Raw genomic sequence first — 24,934 nt, forward strand, 5'->3', positions numbered from 1 at the left:
TGAACGCCTCCCAGCCAGGCACACTGTCCCCTGGGTGATGGGACTCCGCTATAATAAAGCCGTGAGCTCAGCACCACTCACTGTGCCACTTCCATCTATACTGCACCCGTCCCCCTTCCTAAGTATCCCCCAAAACCGGGTTCCCCGCTCCCCACCCCGTCCATCCCCACCCTTGAACCACAGCCAGGTGGATGCAAGAAGCAGCAGCCGGGTTTATTTCTGCTCTGGCTGGATCTCAGCACCCCCCGGGCCAGCACACAGCACCACGCTGTGCCCCAAAACATCCCCCTGGCCACAGGCAGCACATCCCAGGGCTTCTCGCCTTCGGAACTGCAAGCAGGGACCCCCAGCCACGAGTCCTCGTGGGACCCCCGTGCCCAAAGCCAGGCTGCTGGAGCTTACCGAGCACTAGCTGCGGATGGGCACCGTGGCACGGAGCCGCTGCAGGATGTGGCCCTTCAGGCTCTCCTCCTCCACGTGCCACCAGCGGAAAGCGGGGCTGCGGGGCTCGGGGGGGGCAGCCCGAGGACTGCCGGGCGGGATGCTCAGCAGCATGTTGAAACAGATGCCATCAGCCCCCCCGGGACCCTCAGCCCGGTGCTGCAGCCCCAGCAGCCCCAGGGGTCCTGGGCAGGGGTCTGGCGGCAGGCAGTCCCGCAGCAGCCGCAGCACGGGCAGCCGGAGACCCTCGTGGAGCTCATCCCGGGACATGCCACAGGCCACCACGGGCAGGTGGGGGGTCCCAGCCATGCCCAGCAGCACCCAAAGGTCCCCGGCGTCGTTGGTGAAAGCCACCAGGAGCCGCAAGCAGAGCAGGGCGCTGGGCAGCTCCTGCGGCAGCGTGGCGGGGTGCGGGGGGCTGCGGCGGTAGCGGGTGGCGAGGTCCAGAACGGGCAGGATGTCCAGGGCTCGCAGTGGCAGGGCACGGGGGTCCCCGGCCCACCACGCTGCCTGCAGGGACTCGGCGTCAGCCTCCTCCAGGGTCTTCAGGGTCCCACCTGTGGGCAGAGAGACAGCGATGTCCGGGCACAGGGGTGGTAAGGGATGACTGCCCTGGCACGGGAGTGGCGGGGGACAGCAGGATCTTGGTACTGAGCTGGCAAGGGGTACCAGTGCCCAGTCATGGGGCTGGTGGAGGCACCGAGACCCTGACATGGGGCTTGTGGGGGGATGCCAGTACTGGTGATGGTGCTGGCTGGGGACACCAATGCCCTGGCACAGGGCTGGCAGGGGACACCGATGCCCACCATAGGGGTGGCAGGGGACACCAATGCCCCAGCACGGGGCTGGCAGTGGACACTGATGCCCCAGCACGGGGCTGGCAGGGGATGCACCAAGTGAGCCACATCTTTCCCACTCCCCTCCGGAGCACCAAACGGCGCAGGCACGCACCGGTGGGGCGCGCGAGGAAGGCGAAGCGGATCCACGCCGGCCCTCTCTCCTCCAGCGCCAGCAGGGTGAGGGGTTCGCACTCCAGCCCCGTCTCCTCCTTCACCTCCCTCCGCATGGCAGCCACGATGCTCTCGCCGGGCTCCATCCTCCCGGCTGGCAGGTACCACTTCCCACGGCATTCAGGCTTGGCCTCCTGCACCAGCAGCACCCCGTCCTGCGGGGACGGAGGAGGGTCGGGTGGGAAGCGGGTGCCAACGGGGTGGGGGTCCCGCGGGGGCTGCCTCACCTCCTCGTTGAAGAGCACGGCCAGGACGACGTAGCAGGCATTCCTCCCCAGGCGGATGGGACCGGTGGGTGGGGGGGACCCTCGAAGCTCACCCCCACGTCCCAGCCCCCACCACCCAGCACCGCATCCAGCTCCGCCGCCGGAGCCTCCCCCATGGGACCGGGGGCACCGCAGGCTGGATGGGGAGTGGGGGGGGAGCAGAGCCCTCAGGCACCCACTCAGGGGGTAGCGGGGTTTTGGGGTGGGGAGGGCACCCCCCAGACGTGCAAGCGGGGGGACAGGGAGCCCCTGCGCTGGCTGAGCTGGAGGGGGCGGCGAGGGAGGGGGTCCAGCGATTGCGGGGTGCACGGGGAGGTGCACTGCAGGAAGGGGTCTGCCAGGGGCTGCAGGGTGCCGGAGGGGAAGGGCTTGCTGGACTGGGGGACGTGGAGGGGGGTGTAAGAGGGGAAGGGTCTGCTGGGCTGGGGGGGCACGTAGCACGGGAAGAGCTCGGTGGCCTTCGCGATGCAGGGAGGGGTGCAGAAGGGGAAGGGTCTGCTCGACTGGGGGATGCCCAGGGGGGCACAGGAGGGGAAGGGCTGGCTCGACTGCAGCGCGTAGGAAGGGAAATAGTAGGGGAAGGGGTCGCTAGGCTTGGGGAGGCGGGGGGGGCTGCGGTAGTGGAAGGGCTTGCTGGACTGGGGGAGGCATGGGGGGGCACAGGAGGGGAAGGGCTGGCTGGACTGCAGGGTGTACAGGGGGCTGTAGGGAAAGAGCTCGCTGGATTTGGGGATGCGGGGGGGGCTGCGGTAGAGGAAGGGCTGGCTGGACTGCAGGACGCACGGGAAGCTGAAATAAGTGAAGGGTTTGCTGGACTGCAGGAGGCAGGGGGGAAAGGGTTTGCTGGACTGGGGGACGCTGGGGAGAAAGGGGTGGCTGGACTGGGGGATGCTGGGGGAGAAGGGCCTGCTGGACTGGGGGATGCCCGGGGTGGGGTAGGAGAAGGGCTCGCTGGGCTGCGGGGTGCACGGAGGGCTGGACCACGGGTGGGAGTCGGCAGGTTGCGGGGGCCAGGGCGTGCTGGACTGCAGGGCGCTGTAGGGGAAGGGCTGGTCGGAGTATGGGGTGCATAGGGGGAAAGGCGGGGGGGACTGCGGGGTGCAGGGGGGCGAGCTGGGCTGCAGGGTGCGAGGTGGGGTGCTGGGCTGCGGGGTGCAGAGGGAGAAGGGTCTGGGGGACCGCAGGGTGCACCGAGAGGCGCAGCGGCAGAGAAGGGCTGGCAGGATAGGTGCGCTAGGGAGGGGGTTTGTGGGGTGCACTGGGGAAGGGTCTGGGGGGCTGCAGGGTGCAATGGGGAAGGGTTTGAGGGGCTGGTGCAGTAAGGGAAGTTTGGGGGGCTGCAGGGTGCAATAGGGGAAGGGTTTGGGGGGGCTGCAGGGTGCAGCGGGGAAACGTTTGGGGGGGCTGCAGGGTGCAATGGGCAAGGGTTTGGGGGGCTGCAGGGTGCAGTAAGGGAAGAGTTTGGGGGGCTGAAGGGTGCAATAGGGGAAAGGTTTGGGGGGCTGCAGGGTGCAATAGGGGAAAGGTTTGGGGGGCTGCAGGGTGCAATGGGAAAGGGCTTGGGGGGCTGCAGGGTGCGATAGCGGAAAGGGTCTGGGGGCTGCAGGGTGCAATAGGGGAAGGGTTTAGGGGGCTGCAGGGTGCAATAGGGGAAAGGTTTGGGGGGCTGCAGGGTGCAATGGGGAAGGGTTTGGGGGGCTGAAGGGTGCAATAGGGGAATGGTTTAGGGGGCTGCAGGGTGCAATAGGGGAAGGGTTCGGGGGGGCTGCAGGGTGCACTGGGGAAGGGTTTGGGGGGGCTGCAGGGTGCGATAGCAGAAAGGCTGGGCTTTGCAGGGTGCACCGAGGGAAGGGTTCAGGGGGCGGCAGGGTGCACCGGGGGCGGCGCGGGGAGCGCGGGCGCGAAGCGCAGGGGGGCAGCAAAGGGGGCGCGGGGCGCCCGCACCCCCCCGCGTCCCCGCGCGCATGCGCCGCGGGACTCACCGCGTCGCGGGGCTCCGCCGCACGGCCCCGCCCACCCCGCTCGCCGCCTATTGGTCAGCCCGCCAGGCCAGCTCGCTTTCCATTGGTTGGTCTTGCCGCCACTTCCCCGCAAGGCTGCGGGGCGGGGCTTGGCCTTAAAGGGGCCGGGAGCGGCGCGGTGAGGTTCGTGGTGCAGAGTGCGTGATGCGCACCGGGCGGGAGGGGCGGGTGGCGGGGCGGCTGTTGCACCCCGCGCTGATTGCACGGTGCTGATTGCACGGTGCCCATTGCATGGTGCCAATCGTGCGGTGCTAACGCCATGGCACTAATTGCATGGTGCCCATTGCATGGTGCCAATCGTGCAGTGCTAATGTCATGGCACTAATTGCACGGTGCCCATTGCATGGTGCCAATCGTGCGGTGCTAATGTCATGGTGCCAATTGCATGGTGGTGATTACACGATGCCCATTGCATGGTGCCCATGTCATGGCACTAATTGCATGGTGCCCATCGCATGGTGCCAGTCGTGCAGTGCTAATGTCATGGCGCTAATTGCACAGTGCTGATTGTGTGGTGCCCATTGCAGGGTGCCAGTCGCGCGGTGCATGGCGTGTCACTGCGTGGCCCGAGGTCCACCTCCCACAGCGCACGTGGCTCCGTGCAGGTCAGGGTGCCAGCACAGAGGCTGCGCCAAACTCATCGCACCAGTGGCCTCGGCTAGCCGAGGGCTGGAGGTGCCCCGTGTCACTGGCACACGCTGCCAGACCCTGGCTCTACCACCCCAACCCAGCCCCGGGCCACCGCGACAGGGACGAAGGGGCTGACACCGCGCCGGAGGGAGATGCCAAGGCTGGTGCTGGTGGTGCCGGTGCCCTGGCACATTGCAGACACTTTATTCCCCGGCTGCCTGGCTCCTGCCCTGAGCCTTCTCGGGCGATGGCAGAGCAAAGTGCCAAGCGAGAGGTGCCAGGCTGCAGCTCCCTGCGGCGGCATGGCCGTGGCCATGGCCGTGGCCGTGGCCATGGCTGGCAGCTGTGGCTTTCTTGGAGCATCCTCCCGGTGTGCCGTGACCACCTCACTTGCAGCCCCGCAGGACTCCCACGGCCTCCCGCACAGCGGAGAAGATCATGCCATCCAGCTGCCAGGGTGCAAAGAGGGGGTCAGCACCACTCACCCTGCACCAGGACCCCCCCCAGCCCCCACACCACCCACTCACCTGGGCACAGAGCTGGTGTGCAGCCCCAGGGGGATCGGTGCCATGGTCCCAGAGACGGGCAGCACTCTCCGGTGAGAGGAACCGCTGCTCCACACTGATGGTGCCAGTGAGGGACTGCACCTGTGCGTGGCACAGTGGCGTCAGGGGCCAGGGCTTGGCCATGCCTCAGTTTCCCCAGGGGGCTTTGGCACAGCTGCAGCCCGAATAGCTGCCCTGATGGGGGGGTTGCAGAGCTGCCTACCTGATGGGGAGCTCCAGCAGGGACCAGCACCGCGTCCCCCAGGGACTGGAGGAGGGTCCAGCCGCTCACCCCCCACTCCTCCCGCAGCCGCCTCCGCAGCGAGAGGTCCAGGTAGCGGCTGGGGGGCTCCGCCACAGCCGCCCCCTCCTGCCCTTGGTCCTCGCACACCTGCGGGGTGGTGGGGGTGAGCGGAGCTGGGGGCCGAGGGGGGCTGGGGCAGAACTGGGGGGTGATGGCACCCACCTTCTGCAAGAAATCCCGGATCCGGCCGGCATCCTCGGCACGGAAAATGTGCCACAGGGCACCGGGCTGGCCGCTGCCATCCCAGAGCCGCTCCTTCAGCAGCGCATCCATGCCGTCGGCATCGGCTTGCAGGAGCAGGTCTGTGGGCAGAGGGGTGCTCAGGGGGGGCCTGGGTAGGGGGCTGGTGTGGGGTGCCCCCTCTCCATGCTCCCCCCTTACCCTGCTGTGCCGCCGGCCGCTCGGGCAGCCACGCCGTGGCGTGCACCAGGATGCTGATGGAGTCGGCTGCCTCCACCGTCAGGTTTTTGGTCCCAATGGTCCGGTCCTGGGGACACACGCCTGCGAGTGGGAGAGGGCTGGTGGGCGATGGGCAAGCATCGCTGTGGGTGGGGGCGAACCCGCCTCGCCTCCTGCCCTGGGCACTGCGGTGCTGCCGGATGGCACTCACCGTAAGCCACGCAGACTCGTGGGCGCAGCCAGCGCTGGCCTCGCAGGTGGGCAGCCAGGTTGAGGTGGCCGGTGGGCCCGCAGTACTCCGGCAGCGGCAGGCTGGCACTCAGGTTGGTGGCCCTGCGGCACAGGGATGGTGCTCGAGGCTGTGGCACCATGTACCGGTGCTGGTAGAGCTGCCCCCAGCCCTGCTTGCTGCATCCCGCACCGGGATGTATCCCACTGCTGCGGGGGCTGGCACCCAGCTGGCAAGGGGAAGGGGCACTGGGCTGCCAGAGGGGAACCCCCCCACCGCGGTGAAGCCTCTGCCATCACCTACCGGCACAGCTCCATGTCCCCAAAGCCACTCTCCAGCTTCAGTGGGTCCCCACCACCCTGCTCCGGCTCTGGGGCTGCTGCGGGAGGGACCATGGCATCACACCCAGGGAAGCTGGCATCACACCCAGGGATGCTGGCATCACACTGCTGGGCACCTCCCAGGGAGGGAAGGATGCGCAGGCTGGCTCACCCCCCACCTTACACCCCAGAATCCCACTTGAGACCCCACAAACTCATGGCACGCTTACCTGTGCTGGCAGCAAAGCCATCCCAAAACTCCCGGCTGCTCATCCTGACCCGGCTCCCCGGTGCCCGCAGATTCACCACCTCCACCGCCTGCTCCCCCCCGGCTGGGTGGAAGGACTCCGGCCCCCACAGCCGCCCCTCCAGCCTCTTCTGCAGCCCTGAAACAAGGACAGGCTGCCAGGGCAGCCGGGGTTCAGCAGGGCCGGGGGAGCTGGGGGGGGTCTGCGGTGCCACCGAACATCCCCAGGGAGGGGGGGGGCTCACCTGGCCCTGCCGCCAGTGCTGCTGGAAGAGCTTGTAGTTGCTGGCATGGCTGGGGTCGTGCAGCCAGAGTAGCCCACTGGGGGCCAGGATGCAGTGGGAGACCGGGGGGTCGGGGGGGCTGGGGGGGCTCAGCTCGCCCCCCGCCTGCCTCTCCTGGATCTTCCTCTCCACCACACGGGCGATGATGCTGTCCAGGATGCTGGTCAGACGGTTGTCCTGGGGGGAGGATGTAAGGGGGGGAGCCCCATCAGCCCACCCTGGCCCCCCTAGTCCTGCCAAGGGTGGGTATGGGGGGGCAGCAGGGGGTGGGGTGCCCTGCCCACCCCGGGACTCACGCTGAGCAAGGCGGGCGAGACGGGGGCGAAGGCCATGCGCACCCCGTCCTGCCCCAGGCACAGCTTGACGGCGGTGGAGGTGAGGAGGTCGCAGAGGGTGGTGGTCTGCATGGCCCCCCGGGGGGGTGGCTGCCCCGGCGATGGCGGCCCCCCCTCGGGGCTCTCTGCTTGGGGGAGAAAGGGGTGAGGGCTGCCCGTGCCCTCCTCCACCTCTCGCCCTCCACCCAGCACCCCGCAGGGATGTGGTGCAGCATCCCTGAACCCCTGGAGCGGGGGTTTCCCCGCAGCGGGGGGGGGCCACAGTCGGCCCTACCTTCTTTGATGGGCCGGGAAGTGTCAGCTGGGCCATGGCTGCTGGGCAGGAGAGTGGGCATCACGACCCCCGGCAGCTCCTGAAACACCCCGGTCCATGCGGGTACCCGGAGGGGCGCCACGTCCCCACTCCCCAGGGCTGGTCCCCTCCCTGGCATCATGCACAACCCCCCACCCAGGCACCCTGTTGCAGGGTTTGGGGTGCACCTGCACCTCCTCGTGCCCCCCATGCACAGCCCCCCGTACCTGGCTGCTCCCCGGGGGCTCCCCGGGCTCTGCTCCGCAGCCCCCTCCCCGCAGGGACAGTGCGACTCGATGCCGAATTTAGCCCGGACCTCGTGCAGCAGCTTCCAGAGCCGGGTCAGGGCTGGGGACGGATGGGGACATGGGGGTCAACCCGGGGCGGGGGGTGAAGGGGGGGGTCCTGGGGCTGAGGAAGGGGGCACTCACCGCGGGTGGGGACAAACTGCGTGGGGACGAGGGACGCGACGTGGTGGTCTCGCCCGGGGATGCACTCAAGCAGCCGCGCCGGACCCTCTGCGTCAGAGAGAGGGTGGGTTCGTCCCCGCCGAGCCCCCGCGGGCTGACACCCCCTTTGCCAGCTCCCCGGCCCCGTACCGTGGCCGTCAGCCTCCCGCCCGCTGCGGTGGCAGTCGGGGCACAGCTGGAAGCCACATCTGGCGCAGCTCCAGTGGGAGTTGAAGAAGCCGCGCCGGCAGACGTCGCAGAGCTGGGGGGCTCCTTCCCCCCGTCTCCAGGCTGTCACCCCTGCGGGAAACACAGCCCTCAGCCCCCCCAGTGTCCCCAGTGTCACCCCCCCCACCCCCCCAGCTCCAGTCCCCGCTTACCCTCAGGCCCGCCGGGCGCTCCTGGCCATGTGTCCCGGTCCCTGTGGACGGCCCGGCAGAAGGGGTCCCCCAGGACCCCCAGCAGGTACTTGGCCAGGCACAGGCTGCCACCCGTGCCCCCACTGCCACGCTCGGGGCTGGCTGCCCCCGGCCGCAGTGGCTCCCCCTCCGCCTGCCCCACGCTGCAGAAGCCGTCGACGCTCAGCTCCCCACCGGCCCCCACGGCCAACCTGGGGGAGAGAGGGGACAGGAGGGGGTGCTCCGAAGTGGGGTGATGGGAGAGGATGCTCTGAAGTGGCCGGGTGATGGGAGAGGATGCTCCAAAGTGGGGTGATGGAAGGGGATGCTCCAAAATGGGATGACAGAAGGGGATGGTCTGAAGTGGGGTGACAGGAGGGGGTGCTCCAAAGCGGGGTGATGGGAGGGGATGCTCCATGCATGTTCACAACACGGGCTACCGGTAGCCCCCTGCCTGGGAGGTCCCCAGGAGCCCCAGGCTCACCTGCGGAAGTGCAGCAGCCTGCAGGTGCTCTCAGGGGGATCCTCTTCCTCCTCTTCCTCCTCCTCCTCGGGGTCCCTCACGGCCCGGGTGATGCAGGCACAGCACCGCGGGACGCTCTCGGGCAGGGCGGTGCAGGGCACGCTCTGCAGGCACCGCGGCTCCGGGCCGGCACGGCTCGGCGGGTCTGGGGGAGACGCAAGGTGCTTTGGGACGCTGCGCCTGGGGACACAGCAGCTGGGAGGGACCGGCACGCCACGGCAGGGGCTGGAAACTGGGCCAGAAAGTAGGGCTGGAAAGTAGGGCTGGAGATCTGCAGAGGTCAGGACTGAGATGCCAGCACCTTCCCAAGGAAGGCTCCGATCCGGCAACGGTGCTTGCCCCCCCCCCCCCCCGGCATCACACCGGAGGATGCTGTGCTGTCCCAAAGGGACATTTCTGTATGTCCCTGCCCCGGGAGTCGCTGCCAGACCCAGCTGTGCCCAGAAAAAGCCAAGCACAGCAGGTTTTCCAGCCCTCACATGTTCACAGTTCATGTTTTGGGCAGCAGGAATCAGGATGCAAAACTTTCCCAGGGATCTGGTGCTGCCACCACCCTCCCCCAGCCCTGCCTGGCACCCCCATCACCTTACCTCCCTCTCCCAGCTCCATCCTCCTCTCCTCAGGGTCCCCTCCGCTCTCCGTGCCATCACCCGGATGCGCCATGGCCACGTGCTCGGTGGCCTTCGCGCCCCTCTTGGCTGCCCTGGCGCCTTCGCCAACAGCGCGGGGTCCGTCAGCGGTGCCATGCGGGCGCTTGGCCGAGCGCTTGCCCTCGCCGGCTGGCTCGGGGCCACCATCCCGCCGGGGAGCCTTGCAGCGCGGCAGCGACTGCTCTGAGTGCCGCGTCAGCCAGGTCTTCTTCAGCTTGGTGTGGTTGCTGGGTGGGCACGGAAAATGGCCCCCGGCGATGCCCAGGGTGGGCTCGAAGGGACCGAGCACCCCGCAGCCCACCTCCGGGCACCCATCACAGCCTGGGGCGGGGCAGAGGCAAGCTGGGGGTGGCTCTGGCTTGGCAAGACCCTGAGGGTAGTGCCCGTCCATGAGCAGAGGTGGTGGGTCGGGGTCTCCCGGTGCCAGTGGCGAGCCGGGCTGGAGGCTTTGGTACACCAGGCGCTCATCTTTGGGCTCGGAGGGCTGGCCTGGCCCCGGCTCTGGGGGGAAATCAGCAGCGTGGGGCCGTGTGCCCACCCAGGGACCCCTGCAGGCCCCCACGGCACCAGGCTGCAGGAGGAAGAGGGGGTGACTGGCGTTGGAGGGAGGTGTGTGGGCACGGGGAGCGGGCACCACCGAGCTGCCCCCGGCTCGGCCATCCCTCCACAGGGCTCCCGGCAGCTCTGGCACCGCTGGCTCCCCCTCCCTGTGTCCATCCTGCCCCGCCTGGCCCTTGCCCAGCATCTGCGATGGCGCTTGGTCCTTGGCCGGGTGGTGGAAGCCGGGCTCTTTCTTCGGATAAAACTCCTGGAGGGGAGCAGAGGGGCTGGCGTCACCCCAGCTGTGGGTCCCTGTCCCTGCCTCCGTCACCCACATCATTGGGAGGTGGTGCTGGGGAGCATCCTGTGGCCCTGCCTCAGTTTCCCCACCACCACCCTCCCGAGCTGGGCAGCTGCCCGGTGCTTTCCAGCCCCAGGTAGCTGAGCCTGTGGGATGCCCGTGCTGCCCTTGCCCGCGTGGGAAAGGAATGGGGAGCCGCACGGGCGCGGGGTGCGACGGGCACACCCATAGGCTGGCAGCTCTGCCTTCCGCCGCCTCCGTGCCGCGGCTCCTGCCGCCGTGACTCAGCCCGGGGGCTCGCGTCATGCCATGGGGCGGCTCCGGGGCAGAGAGCATCATCTCCCCACGGCCTCATTGCCCCATCCCTTGGGGGGCTGGGACGCCCCTGCCACCCTGCTGAGCTGCCAGAGCAAGTGGGGGGGCTGCGTCCTGCTCAGGGGCCACCAACACTGGGTGCATCCGAGCCCTGCCCTTGACACAGGTGCCAGCACCACCTTTTGCAACCTGCTGCTCCCAGCCAGGTTCAGCCAAGGCTGGATCCTGCTGTCACCCATGGGAGCCAGGGTGCAGCGGGCAGCTGAGCCACGAGCATTCCTGCTCCGGAGCCAGGCCATGGGAACCAGAGCAGTGCCACCATCACAGCCTGGCACAGGCGCGGCCATCCGGGGTTGCCTACCTTGTTCCCTGAGCTGGAGCAGTCATCAAAGGGGGCCGGAGCTGCCTTGCACCTCGATGGGACCCCCAAGTAGAGGGGCTGGCCCCAAGCAGGTGTGTAGGAGCCCAAACGCCAGTCCGTGCTGGCAAAGCGCCCGTCGCCCATTGTCGCTGGTCCTTCTGGCCCCCTGCTGCCAAACAGGGAGTCAGGTGGGGGTCCGGTGGGCAGCAGCGAGGACAGGAGGAAGGGGCAGTGGCGGAAAGCGGGGGGGTCACCAGCCCCATCCCCTGCAGCGTCACGGGGCTTGCCGGTGGTGCCGGGGTGCTGGGCATCCAGCCCCGGGAAGGGCAGGGGGTAGCGGTGGTACGCGTGGCTGTAGAGGGCCAGGGGGGCCAGCACGGCCTCAGCCCACCGCGGCCCCGGGTGCTCCTTGCAGGGCTCAGCCCAGCCCGCCTTGGGCTGCCCATTCCTGGGGGGCAGCAGCGGAGGGAGCTCGGCTCCATCCTTGGGGTGGCACAAGGCGTCCCGCAGGCACAGCGGGGCCGGAGGGTAGGGACAGCCCAGCCGGCCGCCGGCAAGCTCCCGGTGTGACCCCAAGCATCCCTCGGAGCCTCTCCAGGGACACCCCTTCTCCGTTCCGTAGCTCAGCTTGCTGGGCTCAGGGTAGCCCGAGAGTCCCAGCTCGGCAGTGGCGCTTCGGGGCAAGACCATCCCACTGCTTTCCATGCCCTGGGTGTCCTGCGCTGCATCCTGGGTTCTCCTCCACCGCGGCGGGGTCTCCCCCATCCTCGTGTCGCTGGCCATGCTGCTCCGCCACTCATGTGGTGCTCAGCGCCGTCCTGGGCTGGCCGAACCCTGTGGGTAGGGAACGGGGCATCAGCTACCTGGCACCAAACCCTGTCTGAATGGTGCCAGAGCAGCCAAGCGCCGCTTGCAATGGAGCGAAACTGAGGCACGGGGATGGTGGGGTTGATGCTGGGGTGCTGCTTTCAACCCCCCCAGCTCCGTCCTCCCATACTAGATGGGAGGCTCCCTGGCATGGCGAGGGCGATCCCAGGCTCCCGCGCCCCTGTGGGATGCACGATCCGGGTGGGCACATGGCCGGAGCGTGGGTCCCCACCTCTCCTGCGCCCACCCCAGCGAGGCTGGCGGCCAGGACGCACCTCGCACCCACTCGTCCCTCCGCGCCCAGCCTGGCCCGGTGCCCGGCCGCTGGCACCCAGCACGGGGAGGCCTTGCCCCGTGCAGGTATTCGCCTCCAGCCAGGGCTGGGCTGCGCTTCCCAGGAGGGCTTGGAGCAAGGGGGGAGCTCCCAGATGCCCCTCCTGGTAGAAATGCCTGGGGAGATCTGTTGGATTAACACTCCTCTGGGTCCCAGGCCACACACAGGCGCCAGGTTCGGAGCCAGTCCTTGCAGCAGCGGGCGATCACATCCCTTCCCGACGGAGCAAATGCCACCCCTTTGTCCCACAGCCCTCCCTGCCCAGCAGCTGGAGGACCCGAGGTGGGACGGGCATCGGGTCACTCTGCTCCGCGTCACCGCTGCAGAATTGCAGCCCTGCTCCAGGGTGAGCCGGAGTCACTCCGATGGCTGGGCTGGCAGCTGGAATGGGGACTGGGACAGGAGCATGGAGTGTGTGTCCCCAGAGCCGCTTGTCCCCGTCACATCCCCTGCCCAGGGGAGGGCAAGGTCCCTGTTCCCACGCTGCTTGGGGAGCACCCTGCCCAAACTAGGGCACCCTGGGGTGCGGGAGCACCCCAGGCACACCCACCCCATCCCTCTGCTGGGCTCTCCCATTCAGCCCCGCACCGGGAAGGTGCTCCCAGCACAGCTCCCTCCCAGTGTCCCCAAGTTGTCCCACCGTGCACCATCCCGGGGGTCCTCCCAGCTCCCCTGGGCTCGCTGGGGCCACATCGTCCCCTGCTCTTCGCCCCATCCAGATGGGTCCCCGCCGTCCCACAGCACACCCAGCTACCTGGAGGGTCCATCGGGGACCCCACCACCTCCCCTGCGGTGGTGAGGACGAGTAGGCGTCTCCACCGGCGGCACCAGCTCCCGGAGAGGCGAAGCCGGGTGGGTGGGAGCACCTAGACCCACAGGCTGAAGGGGTCCGGCTCTGGGATCTGGAGGAGGCAGAAAGCCGCCCGGGCGGCCCTGGGGACGTTCTTCTCCGAATGCTGGAGCTGGAGTTTTCGATCCATTGGCCTGGGGGGCTCCGTGCTCCTCCTGCCTATCGTCCTACGAGCTTGGGGGTCCCGGCACGCTGGGGGGGTCGGGGAGACGGGCACCCACGGGAGTGGCGGCAGCAGCAAGTGGGACCTTCCCCTGGCTCTAAGCAGCCTCGAGCATCCTGGGGCGAGCGATGGCAGGACGAGGTGGTGGTGGCGGCGGTGGCTCTGCTCCCCGCGAGCGTGCAGCCTGCGCCGGCTGCGGCAGCGACTGGGCGGGCGCACGGGTGAGCTGCTGGGGTTGCTGACGCCCGGAACCGGCACGGTGCCGGCAGTGCCACCCAGCCCCGGGGGCACCGACGACCGTGCCAAGGCGGGCAGGTGTGCTCTGCCCCGCGTGAAGAAAGCGCCCTTTGTTTGGCAACGCGGTCGAGCCGCCCGGTCGCCGATGAAAGACACTGGCCGCCCGCTCCGGGCGAAACTGGAATGGGAGAAACACCGGGATGGGCCAAGCATCCCAGCCTCGGTGCCGGGGGGGGCTGGTGGTGGCATGCCTGGCATGGAGCATGCAGCTGCCCCACAGTCTAGGGGTCCTGAGGGCTCACGACCCCTCCAGTTTTGCCCAAACAGTGAGGATCTGGCCTCAACTCGTGCTGCCACTTTGTCCGTGCAACAGTCTGGGGTCACCCTGTCTCCCTGCCACCATCCCTCCTCCAGCTGCCTGGGATGAAGGCAGAGCTCCTCTGCCTCCCCTCCTGGCCGCAGAGCCGGTGCCAGCGGGGCCGGAAGGGCAAGATGCCATCCAAAGGGTGCAGAGAGGCTAGCACGGAGCACGAGGCTGCTACGGCAGCATCCTGATCCCACTGCCTGCCAGGGCTGAGGGGCACCTGGGGCCATTCCAACCCCTGCCCTGCAGCCCACCGGGCACGAGCCAGGACCCATCACCCTGTCGGTGCTCACGGTGTCCCGCCCACTGCACCCCCACGCACACGCACCTCCAGCAACAAGACGCACCGACCCCAAACCCACCATCTCCCACCACCCCATTGCCCGCTCCCAGGAGGGCGATGCTCCAGCTGGATGCACGGGGCAGTGGATCAAGTGGTCCTCACCGGAAGCCCCTCACCTCCCAGTGAGGAGCCAGGAGTGGGTACTGGTGCCGGTGGGTTTATGTAATGTGCGTGTGTCCCAGGGATGCCGCTCGCATGCCTTACATAAACCGCAGCCGCTCCGCACAGCCTCCCCCGGCACGGCTCGGCATGGCACCCGCGGGCTGGCGGGGCTGGGGGTTCGGGGTGAAGGCAGGCCACGGTCCTCGTGAGCCCAGCAGCGTGATTAACATCAGACCACGGGCTTCGTTACAGCTCAGCAGCTGCCGTGTGGTCTGGCCCCGATGGGAGCCAAGAGCTGTGGTTAACCCTTACCGGCCAGGGCACGGCCGTGGCACAGGGTGCCGGCTGCCACCCATGTCCCTTTGCAATGCCAGCAAGCACCCCCTGACCCACCTCCAGGATGAGTGTACCCATAGTGGGATCCCCTTGAGCCCTGCTCGCCACAGAGGGGAGGGTTTGGGGGCCACGGTGCCTGGCTGCTGCTGCTCGCTGGGTGCCAGGGAACAGGGAGGGGACCCAGACAGGGCTCGGGGCATGGGTGAGCCCGCACCTTCCTGCAATGAGAAGGTGCTGAAAGAGAAACTCTCTTCCCGTTCCCTCCCACCGCTCTGTGGGGAAAATGGCTCCAATGGGGCTGGGATGGATGCCGGGAAGTGTCCGCGGTGTCCCGGTCCAGCCGGGTGGGTCCGCGGGTGCCCACGGCCATCGGGACTGTTACAGCGGTGCTGAGGCAGCGACGGAGAAGGGGAAAGGGATGGGCACAGCACCCTGATGCTGGCAAGCCCCAAGGAGGGGCCCATGAGCAGCACTTGCTGGGGCAGGGCAAGGAGCAGGGGGATGCTGGAGGGACAGGAGGGAATTTCCCACCCTGCACTGGGGCAGCATCTCTGGATGCTGTGCCCTCCCTGCCCACTGGCCGCCCTCAGCTCCTGGCCACGGCAGGATTGCTTCTCCCATGCCACGGAGCCCGAGGCCCTCGAGAATCTTCCTCAGGGCCAGCGCAGCCCTTGCAGGGCAACCACGCTGCCGGCAAGCTCTTCTGGGGTTTGGCCACCATCCCGTCCCAGCCCCAGGAGCGGGCTCCGCGTCTGCCTCCCGCGGCACAGCGGCTCCGGTCGGGGTCCCTCCGCTCCCTGCCTGTCCCGGGACAACCCGCAGAGGGTCCCCCAGGGCAAAGGGGGAGGGGGGGGGCCGGGCTGGGCTTGAGCTTTGCCAGCTCAGGCTTTGCTGGGAGAGAACCACCCCCTTGGGGCTGGGGGGCTCTGCCTTGGTGGCTTGGCACAGCCAGCCCCAGAGCCCCGATCTCCCTGTTTTTTCCCCTAAATCAGAGGGCGAGCGGAGGGACCACGAACACCCACGAGCCAAGCGCTGGCCAGAAACCCGCCGCGGGAGGCCGGAAGAACCCGAATTAGAATCCTTGGCATTCCTGCCCCGCTCAATGCCCTGGGATGGGGAGAGACGCTGCAAGGACACGGGGCACAGGACCACTGTCCCTGTGGCGTCCACTGGGACCACAGGGGGAAGTGCACCCATGCAGGACGGGGTTCCTGGGATGCTCCAGCACTGAGGAGGGGGACGGACGGGGGTCCGGTGCAGAAGGCTCACTGGTCCCCCCATCTCTGCACTGATGCTCCGGCGGCAGCAGAGGCTGCCAGCCCTGCCCCGCTGCCCACGGCCCCCGCGCTGCCCAGGCCAGCTCCAGGCACCCTGGGGAAGGGCTCCGCAGCCCCCAGACTCACACGCCACCTCCAGCTGGGAAAGCAGCCTGAAATCCAGCCTTTTTGCCATGCAAAAAAGACTCAACATGCCTCCTCACCAGCTTGCCCAGAGCCCACTCCAGCTTTCTGCATCCACACAGCCTCAGCCCTTCTTCTTCCTCCTCCTCCTTCCTCCTCCTCCCAGTCCCAATACCGAGCCTGGCACACACCTACCTGCCTCCACCGCAGTGCAGGTGAGGAAGACGAGGGCGCAGACAGTGGAAAGCAGCCCCGTTCCCCCCACCCTGCCCAGCACCGGGCACGATGGCCGCGAGAGCTTTCGCTAATCTGCACCCAGTGCTTAAAAAAAAAAATAAAATAAAAAGAAAAAAAAAAAAAAAGAAAGAAAAGGGAAAAAAAAAAAAAACAACCCCACGTCAAACCTTCAGGAGTCTGGAGGCTGCGGCGGAGCGGAGGGCACGGGAGGACACTCACTCCCACACGAGCAGCTTTCTGGGAATTAGGGCCACAGCCCAACTGCTCTGGCAGCCGGCGCTCCCCTCCAGCCCTGGCTGCCGGTACGGCGTGGCCTGGGCAGCCGCCCCGCCGGTACGGCCCCGCTGCCGCGGGCTCGGATGCTGCTCCTGGCCCTAATCTCCCGCTTTTCCCCCGGGGAGGTGAGTAAGCATCACTAATCCTGCTCCCTTCGCTGCTGGGGAGAGCCCGGCCGCTTGTCGCAGGCTGGGGGCTGCACCCCGACACCCCTGCCCTTCCCACCCCCCCACGGAGAGGAGGGCACCATGGGTCACCCCTTTTCCGGTGGCTCTCAGATGCTGCATGCCCTGGAGGTGGAGGTTGGGATGGAGTGAGGAGATGGAGGCAGCGAAGCAGTTTGTCCCCATCAGAAGGGGGACGTCGCAGCTGCCCGCAGCCCACCCGCCTTTGGTGGTGACCCCTGTGCCAGCCCCGCACGTGGTGGGGGATGCTTGGAGAGGGATGCAGGGCTCGGTGATGGATGGTGATGGATAGCGATGGATTCTCCCTTCCCCGCATCCCTCCTTCCCATCCCGGGGGAGGACAGGAAGGACGAGCCGTCCTGGCAAGCCCCAGCGCGGGGGCACAGCACCCGTCCTGTGCCACCCGCTTGGCCCCCCCGCACCCATCCAGGACTGCTGTTTACCCAGCCCAGCACCAGTAACCAGCTTCAAATACCATGATGTAGTTAAAAGCTCGGCTCTGGGGCCAAAGGCTTAGGATGGCAGCCAGGGACATGGGCAGCCCTCTGCCACCTGCACACCGGAGAGGCAGAGAGGGCAGCTGCCCGCTGCCCGCTCACCCGGGTCCCAACAGCACCTACCTGGGAGCAGCCGGGGTCTCCTGCCCTCAGCCCGGACCCCTCTTCTGGCCCTGGAGCTCCCCACCACCGGCCAGCCATGGTGATGGGTGGGCTGGCGCCGTGTGGGCAGTGGGGTGGCACAGCTCCTGGCGCGGGGAAAAGGAGAGTCACGAACCCCCTGCCCGGTTCGTCCTGCCGGAGCAAGGCAGTGCCTCAGTTTCTGTTGATGCTCAGTGATGCTATGTGGTCCCCGGAGCGGGGTCCCCAGCAACGTGGGCTCCAAAACCCCTGGTAAAAGTCTCTGTGTGTCCTCCCCACCCGGTGTCACGGCGGAGACGTGGCTCAGCCCTGGCACACCGAGCCAGGATCGTCCTCAGTGCCAGCGCAGACAGGGCCAGGCTGTGAACTGGGCTGGCTGGGGACAGACAGGTCCCTGGGGGCACAGGCAGCTGCAGGGGGGGGGGGGCAGGCGGGGGATGCAGCATTCCTTCAGCTGTGTCCTCCCACACCCCCATCACCTCAAATGCCCCTTCCCCAGCCCCTCCTGCCACCGCGCTTCCCACCTGCCATCCTCTTCCTCGGGCAGCGGCAGCCCGGGGGCAGGTGTGCGTTTGAGGACATGATGCAAAGGAGAGGGGGGGATGCAAGAAAAGTGCTGTCTCCCCCTCCCCAGCATAGGGGAGGAAGGTCTTACCTGCCTGACTGCAACTGGGGGGGCTCTCAGCCCCTGCCCAGCCAAGCCCCCTGCCCGCAGCTCCGCGGTAGCCCCCGTGCCCTCTGCAGCAGGAGGCAGCTGAAAGCTCCCGGGGCTGCCAGAAAAGAGGCTGCGTTTAAACAACAGACATAATTATGCTTTTGATACCGTCTGCTAAAAATACAGCGCTGTGCCGCGCGGGGAGCCATGTGTGCCCGGCCTCACATGGCTCCCGCCCGCGGCGGCTGACTCAGGCGGCGGGGACGGGGACAGGGGGGGTCCAGACCCCCACGACGGAGAGGTCAGCTTTGGGGGGATGCTGCTGTGCCAGGGACCCCCGAAACAGCCGGCTTAGAGGGGGATGAGGGCAAAAAGGGATGGCACCAGCATTGCTGCCCGCCCCTCCCAAGAAGGGCAGCAGCCCCTGCGTTGGATACAATGGGGTAAAAGGGGCTGGGAAAGGGGCAGGGAAGGAGGTGGGGGGGTTGTGGGAGTGTGGCTCGGTGCCACCAGTGTGGGGTCGGGGGGTTCAGCTGGTATAGAATCACAGATTCTACCCGGCAGCACAGGGAGATGCACGAGGATGCTGAGGGGTGGGTGCTGCGGGGCACTGGGGATGGCACCCAAGGCAGCTGGTGTCTCCCCAGGGAGGTCTGGCCAGTAGATCCTGTTAATGAGTAACGGCCCCTGCCACCCTGCGACCTAGTGCTCCCCGGGAGCAGGGCCAGGGCTGCCACCCCCCTGCAGAGCCCGGCCATGGCAGCCCCTGAGCGCTGACCTTTGGCAGTGCCAAGGCACTGGCTCACGCCATCTCTGGGCTGCTGCCCTCCAGGAACGGGCAGTGCCTGTCCCAGGGGGGCACCAGCTGCCTGGATTTTAGTCTCATGCTTCCCTGGAGCACTAGAAGTGTCCCTGTCCCGCTGGGAGAGGGGACATCCCTGCGCCACCCAGGCCCCCTGCCAGCTCGCGGGCATGTGGGCAGGAGAGCAGGGAAGCCCTGGGAGGGGAGCGGGTGGCCAGCGGAAGGGGGGGCACAGCGGGGTGGCTGGCAGGAGCTGCTGACCGGGGGCACTGACCTGACCCTCGCTCCCGCTAATGCCTTCCCAGCGGGGAAGCTGCTTACGGGGACACGAGCCGCCCGGCTTACGTGACCTCCCACGACCCCCGTGCGCCGCGGGGGTACCCGTCACCCTGCTCCAGTGGGGACAGACCCTGCCCTGGGGTCGAGACCCCACAGCAGTGCCAGTCGGGGCTCAGCCCCTCGCTGCCAGTGCAGCCTGGCACCCCCGTTCCCTGGGAGGGGGGAAACCATCGCCGTGGCCGGGCGAGCTCAGGTCAGCCACGTAATCGCTGGGCTGGGGCGCTGCCAGCCGAGGGAGATTATGGCTTTGCTGACTGCAGCCTGGCACAGGCCCGCGAGCTGACACAGCTGGGATCAGTGCTGGCACCGGAGGGGGCTGCTGCAGCCCCAGGCTGCACCACCCCGGGCAGCTTTTGTCCCGTCTTTGGGTTTCTCTGCCCAGGGAATACACAGGACACTCAGGAAAACAGGGGTCAGGTGCCAGGACTCCGGGTTCCCCTCCCAGCTCTGTCTTCGAAGTCGTTGGTGCTTGTGCCTCAGTTTCCCCAAGCTAGGAAACAAAAGTGACCCCCGCTCACCTCTCATTCCAGGGACAGATGATGCTCAGGCTCCAACGCTGCTGCCATCCTGCCCCTAGCCAGCCCTGGGGCCGAGTGGCTGCGGTACCCACCCTGGGGGAGCCCCATCACCCAGCTCAGCATCCCAGCAGCGGTACCCAGGGCAGGTGGGCAGCCCCAGCAGCCCCCCGGGGCTGTATCCTTGGAAGAACCGCACTCCCTAAGCGGCTTTAGGGGGGATTACGGGCAGCCCCCTGGCCCTTGCGCTGTCCCCACCCAGCCTTCCTTCTCCGCTGCTTTAAGTAATCGTCTCTGAGACAGTTTTACACGGCTAATCCAGCCACCTCCACCTAATCTGTCCCAACACCCCTGCCTGCCCCGGGCTGTCCCCCCGGGGGGGCTGCAGACAGGGGCAGACCCTCTTTCCCTGCCCTTGGAAGACCCCCCCTAAAAGCAGAAAGCAGCCCGGGGCTAAAAATAAAGATGGCCCAAGGGGTGAGGGCAGGAAGGATTGGGAGCGAGGGGATTGACGGCAGAGAGCAGGGCAGCGGGGGACAGGAGGGCTCCCGGGGGCAGGAGGGGCAACATGGGCAGCGTTGTCACCTTGTGCCACCCCACCTGCCCCACTGAGGCTTTGTGCCCCACATCCTCTGCCTGGGCAGGGGACAAGTCCCCAGGGAAGGAGCGAAGGGAGCCGAGAACCCTGGCAGGGAGACGGCAGCTGCCCACGGCCGGGACAAGCCCGGGCTGGCAGCCAGGACGGGGCCGTCTGGCTGCAGCCCTGGCTGTGTGCCGGGCACCCGGGTGTCCCAGCGGGGCTGCTGCTGCTGCTGCCACGCTGCGGGGGACACAGCTACTGCCAGGAGAGGCCGAGATGCACCCCAGCACCCACCGCTCTGCACCCTCGGTCCTGCTCTGCACCACGAAGGTGAAGCTCCGCATCCTCCCCCAGCACCAGGCACCCCGGAGGGTCCCACACATCCTGGTTCCCGGGGAAGGGGACAGCGTTTGAGCAAAGGGGACAACTCCCACTTCGGAAAGTCTGAAATAACATTTATTTTTAACATGTACAAAACCCCTGTCTGGGAGGGGAGAACATTAAAAGCCACGTGGTGCCAGGAAGGGCACAGTCAGGTACGGGAACCCCAGTTTCAAGTATGGGGGTGTCAGTCTGCAGCTGGGAGGGGGGTGCCCTGGCCAGGGGCTGTGTCTTTGGCTTCGGAGGACAGACAGGACAAGGCACGTTCCCTCCTGGCTCCCAGGGGAGGGGGGATGTGGGAAGTAAGGCATCATGGCAGCAGGAGGTGAGGGGCCCAGTAGAGCCTGTAGTGTTGATGAGGTGGTGGGAGGGGGGGGGCCAGACCCCATGGGAAAGGCGCCGGCGCCGACCCGCAGCAGCGGGGTCTGGGTGGGGGCACGGCTGGGGGGCTGAGCTGCCCTCCCCTCTGCGGGGTCCACAGTGCAGCCAGGCAGGCGCAGAGCTCAGAGGAGGTATCGACAGTGTAATTCGAGGGGGGAGCCCCCCCATCCCCGGGGCCGGGGGTGCACAAAGCGTGGCTCAGCTCCCTCCTGGTGGTGCAGCAGCAAACTTGTGTTAAGACTCCTGGCAGAGGGTTTTCCCCGGGGCCATTAGCTGTCCTGCTCCGGCGGAGCCGCTTTCTTCCTGATCCGGCCACGCACGAGCCGGGAAGAGCCCTGGGCAGGGGGAGGGATGGGTCAGATCGCCCTTGCCCAGCCCCCCCCCCACCACAACCCCCTCCCCCCTCCCCCACCACCATGGTACCTCTTTGCCCGGCGGTTTCTTCCTCACCGTGCGCAGGCTCTGGCTGCGGGAGAGGGGCTTGGGGTCCCGGCCGTGGGGCGAAGGCTCCCGCGACACCTGCGAGTCCGACCAGAGCTCCTCGTCCTCCGTCTCGCTCTCATACCGCCGCCCGGCCAAGGGTGTGCCATAGCCTGGGGACAGGGGGATGGCACGACAGATCCTGCCATGGTCCCCCCACGGGCCTCACTCAAGCATCCCCCTACTGTGACACCCCCCCCCCCTCCCAGCTCACCCAGCAGCTGCTTGCGGCTCTCCTGCTCCTCCAGGTACAGGGGGTCCCGGTAGTGCACGGGGGCCTCGTCGGGGATGGAGCGCAGGTCGTGCATGCTGAAGCTGCGGAGCCGCCCGGCCAGCGCGCCTTGGCTCTGGGAGCGGACACAAAAGGTGGAAGTGAGCCCCCCAGGGCAAACCCCAATGCACCAGGACAGCCAAACTCGGAGCCAGGCACCACCAGCCCAGGGCGATGCCATCCCACCAGGCATGGCTCTGCACCCAGAGATACCCACACCACCGAGGCCACCCGTGCTGGGGTGGCAATTTCCTCCTGGGATCCCCAGAGCTGAAGCATCCTCAGGGAAGCGGAGGAGCCTGCCCCATTCCCGGTACCTTGGTGGCCGCCTGGACCGCGGCCGTGGCTGCCAGGTTGAGGCCCCTCTTGCCGAAGCGCACCATCGTCTCGTAGCTGCGCTCCCTGGCCTGGATGATGTAGGTGTCAATATCCTGCCGAGACAGCCGCGGGGGTGCTGAGTGTGCCACATCCCAGGGCACCACCAGCCCGGCGCCGGGAGCCCAGGGGCTTGCTGGGCTGAGCCCCCAGGGCACATGGGGTCCCCCTCCCTCCCCAGGGCACACAGGACCCCACCACCCCCCCAGGGCACACGGGACCACCCTCCCACCTGCCCCAGGGCACACGGGACCACCCCCCCACCTGCCCCAGGGCACACGGGACCAACCCCCCACCTGCCCCAGGGCACACGGGACCACCCCCCCACCTGCCCCAGGGCACACGGGACCAACCCCCCACCTGCCCCAGGGCACACGGGACCAACCCCCCACCTGCCCCAGGGCACACGGGACCACCCTCCCACCTGCCCCAGGGTGGGCATCTCTCACCTTCTCCTTGCGGGACAGCATGGGGTGCACGAATTTGCGGTAGAGCAGGCTGGCCCCCCGGGTGTAGGGGGAGAGCAGCCAGACGATGAAGGCCATCTTAACCTCGTAGTAGAAGGGTAACCTGCCCGAGAGGCGGGGGAGAAGATGAGGATGAGCAGATGCCAAGGAGGGGCTCCAAGGGCACATCCTGCTCCCTTGCAGGAGGAACGGTGCCTCTCCCCCTAGCATCAGGCCTGAAGACCCTATGTAGAGTCTGCCCAGAGCAGCCTGTGCCCCAATCCTCGCAGGTAGGGGGCACGGGGACCCCGACAGACCCGCTGCCCCGCAGCGGCAGTGCCCGCACGCCAGCCTCACCAGGAGATGAGCAGGTCGGTGAAGGTCTCCGTGGCCATGAAGAGCGCAAAGACGATCCAGTACATCATCCAGCGGACCTGTGGGGAGCGGGCAAGCCCGTCAGCCTGCGGCCAGAGCCTGGCAAGGAGATGCCCAGGGACCCTACTCACGTATTCCCGGATGTTTTTGCTCTTCACGGCCTTGTAGGAGGCGTAGGCGGGGTACAGCATCCCAAAAAGCACCCTGTAACGGAGGGGGGGGGTGAGGCACGCCGGCCACGCCATGTAGAGCAGCAGCAGCAGCGACCAGCACCACCGCCTGCCCCAGCGCTGCAGCGTGGCCTTGACTCCCTCCAGCACCATGTTGGTACTGGAGCTGCTGGGAAAAGGGACGGCACCAGCTCCGAGAGCTCACAGCCACCAACTCGCCCACCTCCACCGGGACCGGCCCGACCTGTCGGGGCGGCGGTGGGTGGCACAGCGCAGGCTCAGCACCGCGGAGCCCGGCCAGGAGAAGCTCAGCTCCCTCTGAAGGCAGGATCAGCCCTGCCTGCATCCCTGCCAGGGTGATGCTGGGCACCGGTGCCAACCTCTCTGCTGGCACGCAGGGCCTCGCCGTCTCCACGGCACGTGGGCAAGGTGCCACGGCCAAACACGCATCTCGTGGCCCGGTGACTCAGCCGCTGCTGGCCCGGCTGCGGGGCACGGAGCCGGGAAACCGCCAACCCGCAGCCTGGCACCGCACTTGCCTTCAGCCGGGCTTCGCCCCAACACCTCCCGCACGAAGCCCACCCGGGGACGGCGTCGTGGGTGCCCCCACCCCTCGCTGCTGCCCACCCCGCAGCTCGCAGGGCTGCCCTCTCCCCACCAAGGGCTCCTCGGGCACGCTTGGCCACCAGCCACCCAGCCCAGCTGGCCACAGTGCGGGAGCCAGGGCACCAAGGGGGCCCGGACAGCAAGGACCCGCGGCCGAGCTCGCCCTCCCCGGGACGGGCAGGAGGGCGGCAGCAGCTCCGGGACCAGGACACGTACCCCCCCCCTCCCGGTTGCCCCCATCCAGGAGCATCCCGGGTCGCCCACCCGCAGCCCCCCTTCCCGCCCCAATTCCTGCCCGGGGCAGCTCCGCTAAACACCCCGCACCACCCCACTGCTGCGGGACCGGCACAGGGAGCCCCGGGGGGGCTGCCCGTTAAACCGGGAGCCCCGGGGAGGCGGGGGGGGGGGGGGGCTGCCCGTTAAACCGGGAGCCCCGGGGAGGCGGGGGGGGGGGGGGCTGCCCGTTAAACCGGGGGCCCCGGGGAGGCGGGGGGGCTGCCCGTTAAACCGGGGGCCCCGGGGAAGCGGGGGGTGGCTGCCCGTTAAACCGGGGGCCCCGGGTCAAGAGGGGGTGGTTCGGCTCAACTCCGACGGGCACCCCCACCCTGCAGCCCACGCCTCCAATGGGCACCGCCCCGGGAAGCCCGCCCCTTCCCGGGCAATTCTCCTCCCCCCGCCCCGCAGACCGTCCCTCCTCCTCCTCCCCCCCCCCCCCCGGTTGCACCGGGACCCTCCCGGCCCCCCCCACTCACACGACCACCCGGCTGAGCATCCAGGACATCATGGTGCGGGCGGGCCCGCCGCCCCCGGGCCGTGCCGGGCAGCCCCGGGCGGGCGGATCCGCGCTGTGCCCCCCCGCCCCGCTCCCGGTGTGCCCCGAAACCCCCCGGCGGCGGCCGGAAGTGGAGGGAACAACTTGAATGTTGCAGCCGCCGGCTCTGCGCATGCGCCCCAACCGACCCCGCCGCTCTTAAAAGGGCCGCGGCGCCTCTTAAAAGGGCCATGCCCAACCAGTGGGCCCCGCCGTTTCGCGCCCCTGCCCACCAAAATAGTTGGGTTTGGTTTTGTTGTTTTTTTTTTTTTAAAGCAGCAAGCAGTCAGGGAAAGACCCTTTGCCTGATGCTGAGGAGTTCTTTTTGGGTTTGGAGGTTTGTTGTTTTTTTTTTTTGTCATGCTCAGGTGGGGTACGTGCGCGGCGCAATACTGGGGTGAGGGAGGGCAAGGCGGCGGGAGCTGGGGGTTTGGGTGGAGGTGGGAGCGCTGCTGGGTCATGCCAAGGGAGTCAGATGTGCTGGCACCACCCTCAGGGTGCTGATTCAGCGGGGTTTAGCCTCAGCCGCTGCAAAATCCCCTCCCTGGTGCACCT

General features: G+C 68.0%; 4 protein-coding genes across 5 annotated transcripts; all 4 read right to left on the reverse strand.

The window, feature by feature from the left end:
* Positions 1–188: 188 nt before the first annotated feature.
* NUDT18 (nudix hydrolase 18) lies at positions 189–3,710 on the reverse strand. Its single transcript, XM_086628092.1, is given in 5 exon segments — positions 189–998; positions 1,393–1,606; positions 1,679–1,740; positions 1,743–1,853; positions 3,700–3,710. Coding segments are annotated over 4 exon segments (957 nt in total). The 5' UTR covers positions 1,834–1,853; positions 3,700–3,710; the 3' UTR covers positions 189–408.
* LOC147526659 (uncharacterized) lies at positions 1,860–3,336 on the reverse strand (the record flags this gene model as incomplete). Its single annotated transcript, XM_086628093.1, has 1 exon — positions 1,860–3,336. A coding segment is annotated over one exon (1,440 nt), but the record flags the coding sequence as incomplete, so codon positions are not given.
* Positions 3,711–4,754: 1,044 nt separating the features above from the next.
* HR (HR lysine demethylase and nuclear receptor corepressor) lies at positions 4,755–11,643 on the reverse strand. The gene is made up of 18 exons (XM_086628183.1): positions 10,861–11,643; positions 9,284–10,151; positions 8,655–8,838; positions 8,153–8,382; positions 7,923–8,072; positions 7,755–7,841; positions 7,557–7,671; positions 7,306–7,388; positions 6,981–7,156; positions 6,658–6,873; positions 6,396–6,567; positions 6,149–6,224; positions 5,828–5,949; positions 5,631–5,718; positions 5,380–5,536; positions 5,137–5,304; positions 4,896–5,015; positions 4,755–4,817 (listed from the first exon to the last, which is right to left on the reverse strand). The coding sequence occupies exons 1-18, from the start codon at positions 11,641–11,643 to the stop codon at positions 4,755–4,757; spliced, it is 3,858 nt and encodes a 1,285-aa protein (XP_086484309.1).
* A 9,448-nt stretch (positions 11,644–21,091) lies between these two features.
* Positions 21,092–24,353, reverse strand: REEP4 (receptor accessory protein 4). 2 transcript variants are annotated; one of them, XM_086628078.1, is made up of 8 exons: positions 24,321–24,353; positions 22,924–22,996; positions 22,775–22,851; positions 22,421–22,541; positions 21,914–22,027; positions 21,540–21,672; positions 21,269–21,438; positions 21,092–21,180 (listed from the first exon to the last, which is right to left on the reverse strand). In XM_086628078.1, exons 1-8 carry the CDS (start codon positions 24,350–24,352, stop codon positions 21,115–21,117), a joined length of 786 nt encoding a protein of 261 aa, XP_086484204.1. In that variant the 5' UTR covers position 24,353; the 3' UTR covers positions 21,092–21,114. The 2 variants fall into 2 exon arrangements, with proteins under 2 accessions (XP_086484204.1, XP_086484205.1); XM_086628079.1 differs by having other exon boundaries at positions 21,269–21,403; positions 21,517–21,672.
* Positions 24,354–24,934: the final 581 nt, after the last annotated feature.

Source organism: Tauraco erythrolophus, chromosome 29 (genome assembly GCF_009769465.1).
Source record: "Tauraco erythrolophus isolate bTauEry1 chromosome 29, bTauEry1.pri, whole genome shotgun sequence".
Lineage (NCBI taxonomy): Eukaryota > Metazoa > Chordata > Aves > Musophagiformes > Musophagidae > Tauraco > Tauraco erythrolophus.